This window comes from Anolis sagrei, chromosome Y (assembly GCF_037176765.1).
Source record: "Anolis sagrei isolate rAnoSag1 chromosome Y, rAnoSag1.mat, whole genome shotgun sequence".
Classification (NCBI taxonomy): Eukaryota; Metazoa; Chordata; class Lepidosauria; order Squamata; family Dactyloidae; genus Anolis; species Anolis sagrei.
The window spans coordinates 4,306,902-4,319,475 of NC_090035.1; the positions used below are offsets into that span (position 1 = coordinate 4,306,902).

Sequence of the window (12,574 nt, forward strand, 5' to 3'; positions counted from 1 at the left end):
GTGTTTTGGTCCTTGGGAGTTCCAGTTTTCCTAAAGGAGGGCAAGAAGCAATCCCCTGGGGAAACATGTCACGTCCATGCCTCTTTCACTAAGAGCTATAGCCCCCAGGCGCGATGGCACATACAGTAAATAATAATAATAATAATAATAATAATAATAATAATAATAATAAGCCGAGGGTGGGAAATGCAGCAGCTATGGGTCAATTTCAAAATAAAATTAGAAACCAATAAAATTACATTAATTGAGGCATCAGGAAGTTAAATGTTTTTGAATATTTACATAAAACTGTAATTTAAGATAAAACTGTCCAACTCTGATTAAGCCATTATTCTAACCTTCTTCAATGTAAATGTGCTTATGTGTCCTTCCAATAATAATAGAGAGTAAAATAATAAATGTAATAATAATATTTTTTGTGTCAGAGTACAATAATTGAAATGTAATAATAACAGTAATAATATCCTAAAATAATAAATAATAGAGTAAAATAATAAATGTAATAATAACAATAATAAATAGAGTAAAATAATAAATGTAATAACAATAATGAAGTAAAATAATAAATTTAATAATAATAGTAATAATAGATGTTTCTTTCATAAGAGAACAATAACGGAAATGTAATAACAATAGTAATAATATCATAAAATAATAAATGTAATAACAATAATAAATAGAGTAAAATAATAAATGGAATAATAATAAAGTAAAATAATAAATGTAATAATGATAATAAAATAATAAATGTAATAATAATAAAGTAAAATAATAAATGTAATAATAATAATAGATGTTTTGTTCATGTCGCAGTACAATAATGGAAATGTAATAATAGTAATAATATTGTAAAATAATAATAATAACAATAATAAATAGAGTAAAATAATAAATGTAATAATAATAGTAATAATAGATTTTTTATGTCGCAGTACAATAACGGAAATGTAATAACAATAGTAATAATATCATAAAATTATAAATGTAATAATAACAATAAATAGAGTAAAATAATAAATGTAATAATAATAAAGTAAAATAATAAATGTAATAATAATAATAGATGTTTTGTTCATGTCGTGGTAGAATAATGGAAATGTAATAATAGTAATAATATTGTAAAATAATAAATGTAATAATAATAATAAATAGAGTAAAATAATAAATGTAATAATAATAAAGTAAAATAATAAATGTAATAATAATAATAAATAGAGTAAAATAATAAATGTAATAATAGATTTTTTATGTCGCAGTACAATAACGGAAATGTAATAATAACAGTAATAATATCATAAAATACTAAATTTAATAATAACAATAAATAGAGTAAAATAATAAATGCAATAATAATAAAGTAAAATAATAAATGTAATAATAATAATAGATGTTTTGTTCATGTCGTGGTAGAATAATGGAAATATAACAATAGTAATAATATTGTAAAATAATAAATGTAATAATAACAATCAATAGAGTAAAATAATAAATGTAATAATAATAAAGGAAAATAATAAATGTAATAATAATAATAGATGTTTTGTTCATGTCGTGGTAGAATAATGGAAATGTTATAATAGTAATAATAAAGTAAATAATAAATGTAATAATAATAATAAATAGAGTAAAATAATAAATGTAATAATAGTAATAATAGATTTTTTATGTCGCAGTACAATAACGGAAATGTAATAATAACAGTAATAATATCATAAAATACTAAATGTAATAATAACAATAAATAGAGTAAAATAATAAATGTAATAATAGTAATAATAGATTTTTTATGTCGCAGTACAATAACGGAAATGTAATAATAACAGTAATAATATCATAAAATACTAAATGTAATAATAACAATAAATAGAGTAAAATAATAAGAAAACCATCACACAAGAAATAAGGGCAGAAAAATAACAATATTGGATCCTTGACATATTATTCCCCATCAATGAAAAGTCAGAATCCAAGCACAATCTGAGTGCAACGAGTGCATTGATGGGTCAAACAAGCCAAGACCCAAAGTTGTTTGCCATGATTCAACTTTCTCCACTTCATGGTATAAAGTCCCAGGTCTCCGCCCTCTCCGTCTTGGTCATTACCTTCGGTGGTGTCGACTTCTGCCTGTTCCTCTCTTGGCTTCTGCTTGAATTTCATATTGCCGAAATGCATGATGCCACCGGTGAGCTTGTAGACGCTGACCTTCTCTTCTTGAGTAAAGCCCAGGACATCAAAGGCAACCTGGAAGGAGATGGATGGAAGGGAATCATTTATGGTCTGACCCAGGTCTCCATATCTGTGATGTCACCAGAACCCTCATGGAATGATGGTTGCCCAACAGCACACAGCATAATCAGAACATGGGGAAGCTACTTTTTCTGGAGTACTGCTTTCAGAGTACTGCTTCCCAAGAAGAACTCTCAAACTGAATTCAGCCTTTGGGTGGAGGTCCCTAGCACGGTCAAAACAGTGAATATATGTCTGTACCAGTGGTTCTCAACCTGGCGTCCCCAGATGTTTTTGGCCTTCAACTCCCAGAAATCCTAACAGCTGGTCAACTGGCTGGGATTTCTGGGAGTTGTAGGCCAAAACACCTGGGGACCCACAGGTTGAGAACCACTGGTCTATACCAAACACACTGGATACGCAGACACACACACTCTTCTGTCCTTGCAGACTTACATCGGTGAGGAGCAATTCTTCTCCGTCATCCATGTTGTCAACCACAACCACCCCTTGGCTTGTCCAGTGGTATTCCTTTGGATCCGGCACACAAAGCAAGTTCTCTGTTGGAGTAACAAATGTGTAAGTTGTTGAAGTGTTTACAGGAGCAAATGGGTTCCCACCTGAGCCACAGATGAAGGGGGTGGAAGACGGACCTCACTACTAGAATGGGTTACACCTATAGGCTAAAATTAAATACACTAATACCTCGAGTTAAGAGTTTAATTTGTTTCGTGACTGAGCTCTTAACTCAAATCGCTCTTAAACAAAATTTCCCACTGAAATTAAATTAATCCATTTTGGGGGCCCAAGCTCCCCCCCCTTTTTTGTTACACCTATAGGCTAAAATTAAATACACTAATACCTCAAGTTAAGAGTTTAATTTGTTTCGTGACCGAGCTCTTAACTCAAATCACTCTTATACAAAATTTCCCACTGAAATTAAATTCATCTATTTAGGGCTCCCAAACTCCCCTCCCCCCATTTTTGTTTTTGAATAAGAAAGTGTATTTTATATATAAGAAATAATGTATAAGTAAACATTCACAGGAGACAATAAAGAAAGAAAGATCAACTTGGAAGAAGCACAAAGTTGTGGCAAGGAAGCACAAAGCAGGATCGAGTGAAGAAGAGGCAAAAGCATCCTTTTCTTCCTCATCCTGTCCTCATTCCAGCCTCCCTCCCTCTCTTGCTCCCTCTCCCTCTCTTTCCCTTCAAAAAGCTAAACAAACCGGGAATAAAACCTGCACAAAACCAACTAACTCAAAGTTCCTCAAAGTGGAGAAGAGCAAAGCGGACAGCAATCTCCCAAAGTGGACAAAAGCAAGAGGCACGGAGGTTGCTTCCTTGAAGCCTTAAAGCTGCATAATATTTTGGCTAAATAATGTATAAGTAAACATTCACAGGGGACAATACAGAAAGAAGGATCAACTTTAAAATGGAAGAAGAGCAAAGTTGTGGCAAGGAAGCACAAAGCAGGACCAAGTGAAGAAGAGGCAGAAGCATCCTTTCCTTCCTCATCCTGTCCTCATTCCAGCCTCCCTCCCTCTCTTGCTCCCTCTCCCTCTCTTTCCCTTCAAAAAGCTAAACAAACCGGGAATAAAACCCACACAAAACCAACTAACCCAAAGTTCCTCAAAGTGGAGAAGAGCAAAGTGGACATCAATCTCCCAAAGTGGACAAAAGCAAGAGGCACGGAGGTTGCTTCTTTGAAGCCTTAAAGCTCCATAATATTTTGGCTCTCACGCTTCCTCTCGCGCTAGCTCTTAATTCAATGCGCTGTTCTTATGTCAAAGCTAAATTGAGGGTAAGTGATGGCTCTTAACTCCATCAAACATGGCACTTTAATCCATCAAACAGAGACTGTTTGCCTTCTGTGAGCTGCCTTCCTACTCATATGTTTCGTGTTCCCCAAGTACCCTAAGCATACATTATGCTGGCTGGGCCTTTCCCCCCTCAGCCACTTAAGCCCTAGAAAGTGAGAGCTAACATCTGTCCGGGATGCTTTAATTGGGCTTGAATCCTCAATGCATAGTATGTGCACACCAAGCATGGACAACCTTGAGCCCTCTGGGTGTTTTGGACTTCAACTCCCACCATTCCTAACAGCCTCAGGCCCCTTCCTTTTCCCCCTCAGCCGCTTAAGCCCTAGAAAGTGAGAGCTAACATCTGTCCGGGATGCTTTAATTGGGCTTGAATCCTCACTCATGGTATGTGCTCACCAAGCATGGACAAACTTGAACCCTCTGGGTGTTTTGGACTTCAACTCCCACCATTCCTAACAGCCTCAGGCACCTTCATTTTCCCACTCAGCCGCTTAAGCCCTAGAAAGTGAGAGCTAACATCTGTCCGGGAAGCTTTAATTGGCCTTGGACCTTCCTCACTCATAGTACGTCTACACCAAGCATGGACAAACTTGGTCCCTCCAGGTATTTTGGACTCCAACTCCCACCATTCCTAACAGCCTCAGGCCCCTTCCTTTCCCCCTCAGCAACTTAAACCCTAGAAAGTGAGAGCTAACATCTGTCCGGGATGCTTGAATTGGGCTCGAACCCTCACTCATGGTAAGTGCACACCAAGCATGGACAAACTTGAGCCCTCTGGGTGTTTTGGACTTCAACTCCCACCATTCCTAACAGCCTCAGGCCCCTTCCTTTTCCCCCTCAGCCGCTTAAGCCCTAGAAAGTGAGAGCTAACATCTGTCCGGGATGCTTTAATTGGGCTTGAATCCTCACTCATGGTATGTGCTCACCAAGCATGGACAAACTTGAACCCTCTGGGTGTTTTGGACTTCAACTCCCACCATTCCTAACAGCCTCAGGCACCTTCATTTTCCCACTCAGCCGCTTAAGCCCTAGAAAGTGAGAGCTAACATCTGTCCGGGAAGCTTTAATTGGCCTTGGACCTTCCTCACTCATAGTACGTCTACACCAAGCATGGACAAACTTGGTCCCTCCAGGTATTTTGGACTCCAACTCCCACCATTCCTAACAGCCTCAGGCCCCTTCCTTTCCCCCTCAGCAACTTAAACCCTAGAAAGTGAGAGCTAACATCTGTCCGGGATGCTTGAATTGGGCTCGAACCCTCACTCATGGTAAGTGCACACCAAGCATGGACAAACTTGAGCCCTCTGGGTGTTTTGGACTTCAACTCCCACCATTCCTAACAGCCTCAGGCCCTTTCCTTTTCCCCCTCAGCCGCTTAAGCCCTAGAAAGTGAGAGCTAACGTCTGTCCGGGATGCTTTAATTGGCCTTGAATCCTCACTCATAGTATGTGTACACCAAGCATGGACAAACTTGAGCCCTCTGGGTGTTTTGGACTTCAACTCCCACCATTCCTAACAGACTCAGGCACCTTCCTTTTCCCCCTCAGCCGCTTAAGCCCTAGAAAGTGAGAGCTAACATCTGTCCGGGATGCTTTAATTGGCCTTGAATCCTCACTCATAGTATGTGTACACCAAGCATGGACAAACTTGAGCCCTCTGGGTGTTTTGGACTTCAACTCCCACCATTCCTAACAGCCTCAGGCCCCTTCCTTTCCCCCTCAGCCGCTTAAGCCCTAGAAAGTGAGAGCTAACATCTGTCCGGGATGCTTTAATTAGTCCTTGAATCCTCACTCATAGTATGTGTACACCAAGCATGGACAAACTTGAGCCCTCTGGGTGTTTTGGACTTCAACTCCCACCATTCCTAACAGCCTCAGGCCCCTTCCTTTCCCCCTCAGCCGCTTAAGCCCTAGAAAGAGAGATCTAACGTCTGTCCGGGATTCTTTAATTGGGTTTGAATCCTCACTCATGTTATGTGCACACCAAGCATGGACAAACCTGAACCCTCTGGGTGTTTTGGACTTCAACTCCCACCATTCCTAACAGCCTCGGGCCCTTTCCTTTTCCCCTTCAGCCTCTTAAGCCCTAGAAAGTGAGAGCTAACATCTGTCCGGGATGCTTTAATTGTCCTTGAACCTTCCTCACTCATAGTACGTCTACACCAAGCATGGGCCAACTTGGGCCCTTCATGTATTTTGGACTTCAACACCCACCATTCCTAACAATCTCAGGCCATTTCCTTTCCCCCCTCAGCCGCTTAAGGTAAACAGATCGTACCGACAAGTTCGGGCTTCTTGTTGGAGAGGAGCTGGTAGAAGATGTGATAGCCTCTTTCGGCCGGTTGCTGGGAAATGACCCGAGACTTCTCTAAGAGATCTGCAATGCAAAAGATTTCCATGAAACACAAGACAACACCCCAAAGTCGGGGAGAGCATTTGGGCTTTGCAATGCTTTCCTCTGAACACAATTTCAAATCCCATGAGTGTCCGGATTATTGAAGGTATGCATGTATGTTTTTTCAATGTGTTTCTATATGATTAAGAATGGTGTTCATATGTATTCAAGATGGATTCTGTTATGTTCAATTATGTATTGGAATTGTTGTAAGAGACAGAGAGGTAGAGAGAAGAGACCTTGGCAGAAGTTAGATAACGAGTTTCTCTGGCTGGGAAGAAATAGGGAGTATCCGGCTTACAGCCAGAGAGCGAGATAAGCAGATGTTCTGAAACTGTACTGATGTGGTGCTTTGTAGTTCCTGATTTTGCCCGCTTAGAAGTAGACATGTATTGAGATGTACTTAGTAAACTTTATGTTATTTTTGAAACTGGAAGACTGCAGTGTCCTGATTGGTGTCTGTGTGATCTAGTAACCTCATCTGCTGCGCATAGCCCCCCCGATTTTCACTCTGACATGGAAAACCAAAGAGTTCGAGGGCCCTTCCACACAGCTGTATAAAATCCCACATTGTAGACTCATATAATCCAGTTCAAAGCAGATCATGTGGATTATCCAGAGTATGGGGGACATGAGAGAAGCCTTACAGCGCAACCAAACACCTGGGAGTCACTCTGGACCATGCTCTAACCTACAAGAAGCACTGCCTGAACATCAAACAAAAAGTGGGTGCTAGAAACAATATCATACGAAAGCTGACTGGCACAACTTGGGGATCACAACCAGATACAGTGAAGACATCTGCCCTTGCGCTATGCTACTCTGCTGCTGAGTACGCATACCCAGTGTGGAACACATCTCACCACACTAAAACAGTGGATGTGGCTCTTAATGAGAGTTGCCGCATTATCACGGGATGTCTGTGCCCTACAACATTGGAGAAATTACAGTGCTTAGCCGGTATTGCACCACCTGACATCCGTCGGGAAGTAGCAGCCAATAGTGAAAGGACCAAGGCAGAGACATCTCCAGCTCATCCCCTGTTTGGGTATCAGCCAGCACGTCAATGACTTAAATCCAGACATAGTTTTCTAAGATCTACAGAGACACTCGCTGGAACACTTCAGCAAGCGAGAGTCCAAAAGTGGCAGGCCCAAACCCAGAACCTCAATCAATGGCTGATACCAAATGAGGGACTCCCGCCTGGCACAAAGAAGACTGGGCGACTTGGAAGGCTCTGAACAGACTGCGCTCTGGCACCACAAGATGCAGAGCCAATCTTAAGAAATGGGGCCACAAAGTGGAATCCACGACATGCGAGTGCGGAGAAGAGCAAACCGCAGACCACCTGCTGCAATGCAATCTGAGCCCTGCCACATGATGCACAATGGAGGACCTCCTTGCGGCAACACCAGAGGCACTCCAAATGGCCAGATACTGGTCAAAGGACATTTAATCAGATACAAAAACTCACACATTTTGTATTTTCTCTGTTTGTTTGCTTTGTTCTGTTAGAAATGTAATATGTTTGACTGGCTGCCCTGACACGAAAAATAAAATAAATAAATCCAGAGTATGTGGCAGTGTAGAAGGGTCCTTAGTGCTTCCCCAAACTACAAGTTCTAAGATGCCACAGGATGGACATACAGCAATTAAAGCGATCTCGACCAGCTATAATTGCGCAGTGTGGTCGCATCTTGTCGATGGGGAAGTTGACTCAACTGGGATACTTACAGCTCTCAATGTCAGCTCCAGCCAGTTTTCCTGTGCTGCCGAAATGAATTCTGATGAATTTGCCCTGGAAGCAAAAGGAAGAGAAATAATCCCCTCGGATCAAGACCGCAAGACGTTCGCACCAGTCTCATGGTTGCAATATTTTGAAAGCAGACAAAATAAGAACGGAATGATCCCTTTGGATGAGATGGGCATGTCAGTGGGAAATTCACAAAGGTATTATACTACTTTACTGAAGACGTAGATCCCTTAGAAATCTAACTGTGCTAAGACTAAAAAAGAGACATGCACAAGAAGTGGAAAAAGGGAGAAATCACCAAAGAAGAATAGTTTGAAGCCATTGTTCTGCATCCTAGTCTCCAGAGCAGTGGTTCTCAACCTGGGGTCCCCAGATGTTTTTGGCCTTCAACTCCCAGAAATCCTAACAGCTGGTAAACGAGCTGGTATTTCTGGGAGTTGTAGGCCAAAAACATCTGGGGACCCCAGGTTGACAACCACTGCTCGAGAGCAACAGAAAACAAGCTTGCTCCCTCCTCCCTATGACTTCCCCTCACATATTTATACATGGCTATCATCATGTCTCCTCTCAGCCTTCTCTTCTTCGGGCTAAACATGCGCAGCTGTTTACGCTGCTCCTCATAGGGCTTGTTCTCCAGACCCTTGATCCTTTGAGTCGCCCTCCTCTGGACACATTCCAGCTTAGAGTCAATTGTGGGTGTGTTCGAACCACCCTTCAATTGTGGGTGTGGTCGAACCAAGGCAGAATAGAGCATGGGGAGCATGACTTCCCTGGAATATTTACTGAATATCAAGCAAAAAGTGGACGCTAGAAACAATATCATACGAAAGCTGACTGGCACAACCTGGGGATCACAACCAGACACAATTAAGACACCTGCCCTTGTGCTTTGCTACTCTGCTGCTGAGTATGCGTGCCCAGTGTGGAACACATCTCACCACGCTAAAACAGTGGATGTGGCTCTTAATGAGACAAGCCGCATTATCACAGGATGCCTACGACCCTCGCTATTGGATAAATTATACTGTTTAGCTGGTATTGCACCACCTGACGTCCTCCGGGAAGTAGCAACCAGTAATGAAAGGATCAAGGCAGTGACATCTCCGTCCCATCCTCTTTTTGGATATCAGCCAGCATGCCAATGCCTTGAATGAAGAAACAGCTTCCTACCTACAGAGATATTCACACCTCAGCAAGCGAGAGTCCAAAAGTGGCAGGCTAAAACCCAGAAACTCATTCTATGGCTGATACCGGATGAGAGACTCCCTCCTGGGCACACAGAAGACTGGGCGACGTGGAAGGCGCTGAACAGACTGGGCTCTGGCACCACGAGATGCAGAACCAACCATAAGAAATGGGGCCACCAAGTGGAGTCCACGACATGCGAGTGTGGAGAAGAGCAAACCACAGACCCCCGACTACAATTTCAGCACCGGGTACTTACAAAACGAGAGGAATTGTTGTTCCTGGTTGTTTTGGCATTCCCAAATGCTTCCAGCACAGGGTTGGCCTGGATGATTTGATCCTCCAGGGAGCCCTAATCAACAAACAACAACAAAAACAACATCGACAACAAAAACATTTATTACGGTCCATAGACCCATTAGTAAACAGTCATTTATAAATTTTCTCATCCCAACAACAAGCGTCTTATCTGGGTTGCTGTGAGTTTTCCGGGCTGGATGGCCATGTTCCAGTAGCATTCTCTCCTGATGTTTCACCTGAATCTGTGGCTAATGGCATTCTCAGAGGTTCTGTTGCTAGTGAGGCCAAGTGGGGTGTGTATATACCTGTGGAATGATGTCCAGGGTGGGAGATAGCAAGTGTGAAGGTTGCAATCAGCAAGCTTGAATAGCATTGAGTAGCCTTGCAGCTGCAAAGTCAATCAGTAAGGGTATGTATGTATCTCTCTTTGTATGTGTGTGATTATCTCCCCTTGTGGAATGATGTTCAGAGTGAGAGAAAGAATTCTTGTCTGTTTGAAGCAAGTATGAAAGTTGCAATTAGCAAGCTTGAATAGCATTGAGTAGCCTTGCAGCTGCTGAATTAGCATTGTGAAGCTGCAAAGCCAATCAGTGAGGGTATGTGTGTATCTGTGTGTGTGTGTGTGAGAGAGAGAGACTACCCCCCTTGTAGAATGATGTCCAGAATGAGAGAAAGAACTCTTGTCTATTTGAAGCAAGTGTGAATGTTGCAATTAGCAAGCTTGAATTAGCATTGAGTAGCCTTGCAGCTGCAAAGCCAATCAGTGAGGGTATGTGTGTATATATCTCTGTGTGTGTGACTATCTCCCCTTGTGGAATGATGTCCAGGGTGGGAGAAAGAACTCTTGTCTATTTGAAGCAAGTGTGAATGTTGCAATTAGCAAGCTTGAATAGCATTGAGTAGCCTTGCAGCTGCAAAGCCAATCAGTGAGGGTATGTGTGTATATCTGTGTGTGTGTGTGTGTGAATGTTGCAATTAGCAAGCTTGAATTAGCATTGAGTAGCCTTGCAGCTGCAAAGTCAATCAGTAAGGGTATGTATGTATCTCTCTTTGTATGTGTGTGATTATCTCCCCTTGTGGAATGATGTTCAGAGTGAGAGAAAGAATTCTTGTCTGTTTGAAGCAAGTATGAAAGTTGCAATTAGCAAGCTTGAATTAGCATTGAGGAGCCTTGCAGCTGCAAAGTCAATCAGTGAGGGTATGTGTGTATCTCTGTGTGTGTGTGTGACTATCTCCTCTTGTGGAATGATGTCCAGAGTGAGAGAAAGAACTCTTGTCTATTTGAAGCAAGTGTGAATGTTGCAATTAGCAAGCTTGAATAGAATCGAGTAGCCTTGCAGCTGCAAAGCCACAGGTATATATGCACTCCATTTCGTTCACTACCTTTATGCAGAGACCCTCACTGATTGATTTTGCCATTGCAAGGTTACTCAATGCTATTCAAGCTTGCTAAGCGCAGCATTCACACTCGTTTCAAACAGACAAGGGTTCTTTCTCCCACTCTGGCCATTATTCCACAGGTATATAAGCACTCCACTTGCTATCTCTATGCAAAGACCCTCACTGATTGACGTTGAAGCTTCATGGCCACTCAATGCTACTCAAGCTTGCAAATTGCAACATTCACACTCACTTCAATCAGACAAGGGTTCTTTCTCCACAGGTATGTATGCTCTCCACTTGCTACCTCTATGTAGATACCCTCACTGATTGACTTTGCAGCTTCATGGACACTCAATGCTACTCAAGCTTGCAAATTGCAACATTCACACTCACTTCAATCAGACAAGGGTTCTTTCTTCACAGGTATATATGCTCTCCGCTTGCTACCTCTATGTAGATACCCTCACTGATTGACTTTGCAGCTTCATGGCTACTCAGTGCTATTCAAGCTTGCTAATTGCAGCACTCACACGTGCTTCAAACAGACAAGGGTTCTTTCTCCCAGGGATATATGTCCATAGATCTATAGACACACACCCCACTTGCCTCACCTTCAACAGACCTCTGAAGATGCCATCTACAGATGCAGGTGAAACATCAGGAGAGAATGCTGCTGGAGCATGGCCAGACATCCCAGAAAACTCACCTCAACCCAGTGATTCCGGCCATGAAAGCCTTTGACGACACACGAGTCTTATCTCTTCTGGGGATCCCAGTTTGAGTTGATTCCCATTCCACCCAGTCCATGATCCGCCTTACCTTCCCATCGGTAGAGGCTTTGCCCGTGCTGCCGATGTTCGCAAAGTACTGGATGACCTTTTTGGTGTTTTCAGTCTTGCCGGCTCCGGATTCTCCGCTAGACAAGAGGAAGGGGAGACGGAGAGAGGCATCACAACCACAACATTGGCCGAAATGTCTTACAGAAGGGGCAATGAGTAAGAGAACCAACGAAAGCACTTACGTAATCAGCATAGACTGGTTTTCACGCTCTGTGTTGGGAAGAAGAAGAGAAAAGGTAGGAGGTCAATACAAGATCTCTCAACTTGGCCTGCATCAAGAGGAGCCTAGTATCTAGATCTAAGGAAGTAATGCTCCCCATGCTCTATTCTGCTTTGGTTAGACTACATCTGGAATATTGTGTCCAATTCTGGGCACCACAATTCAAGAGATATCTTGACAAGCTGGAATGTGTCCAGAGGAGGGCGACTCAAATGATCAAGGGTCTGGGGAACAAGCCCTATGAGGAGCGCCTTAAGGAGCTGGGCATGTTTAGCCTGAAGAAGAGAAGGCTGAGAGGAGATATGATGAGGGCCATGGATAAATATATGTGAAAGGAAGCCACAGGGAGGAGGAGGGAGCAAGCTTGTTTTCTGCTTCCCTGGAGACTAGGACGCGGAACAATGGCTTCAAACTACAAGAGAGGAGATTCCATCTGAACATGAGGAAGAAC

At 42.1% G+C, this 12,574-nt stretch overlaps 1 protein-coding gene across 1 annotated transcript in view; it reads right to left on the bottom strand.

Moving 5' to 3' along the window:
• LOC132780008 (myosin-16) overlaps positions 1-12,574 on the bottom strand; it is a 97,301-nt gene that overhangs the window by 69,433 nt on the left and 15,294 nt on the right. Inside the window, exons 5-11 of the mRNA XM_067462275.1 lie at positions 12,086-12,113; positions 11,884-11,980; positions 9,641-9,733; positions 8,178-8,241; positions 6,327-6,425; positions 2,683-2,786; positions 2,103-2,241 (exon numbers count right to left, since the gene is read on the bottom strand). Of these exons, the coding sequence (XP_067318376.1) occupies positions 2,103-2,241; positions 2,683-2,786; positions 6,327-6,425; positions 8,178-8,241; positions 9,641-9,733; positions 11,884-11,980; positions 12,086-12,113 (624 nt within the window). The remainder of the gene's footprint in view (positions 1-2,102; positions 2,242-2,682; positions 2,787-6,326; positions 6,426-8,177; positions 8,242-9,640; positions 9,734-11,883; positions 11,981-12,085; positions 12,114-12,574) is intronic.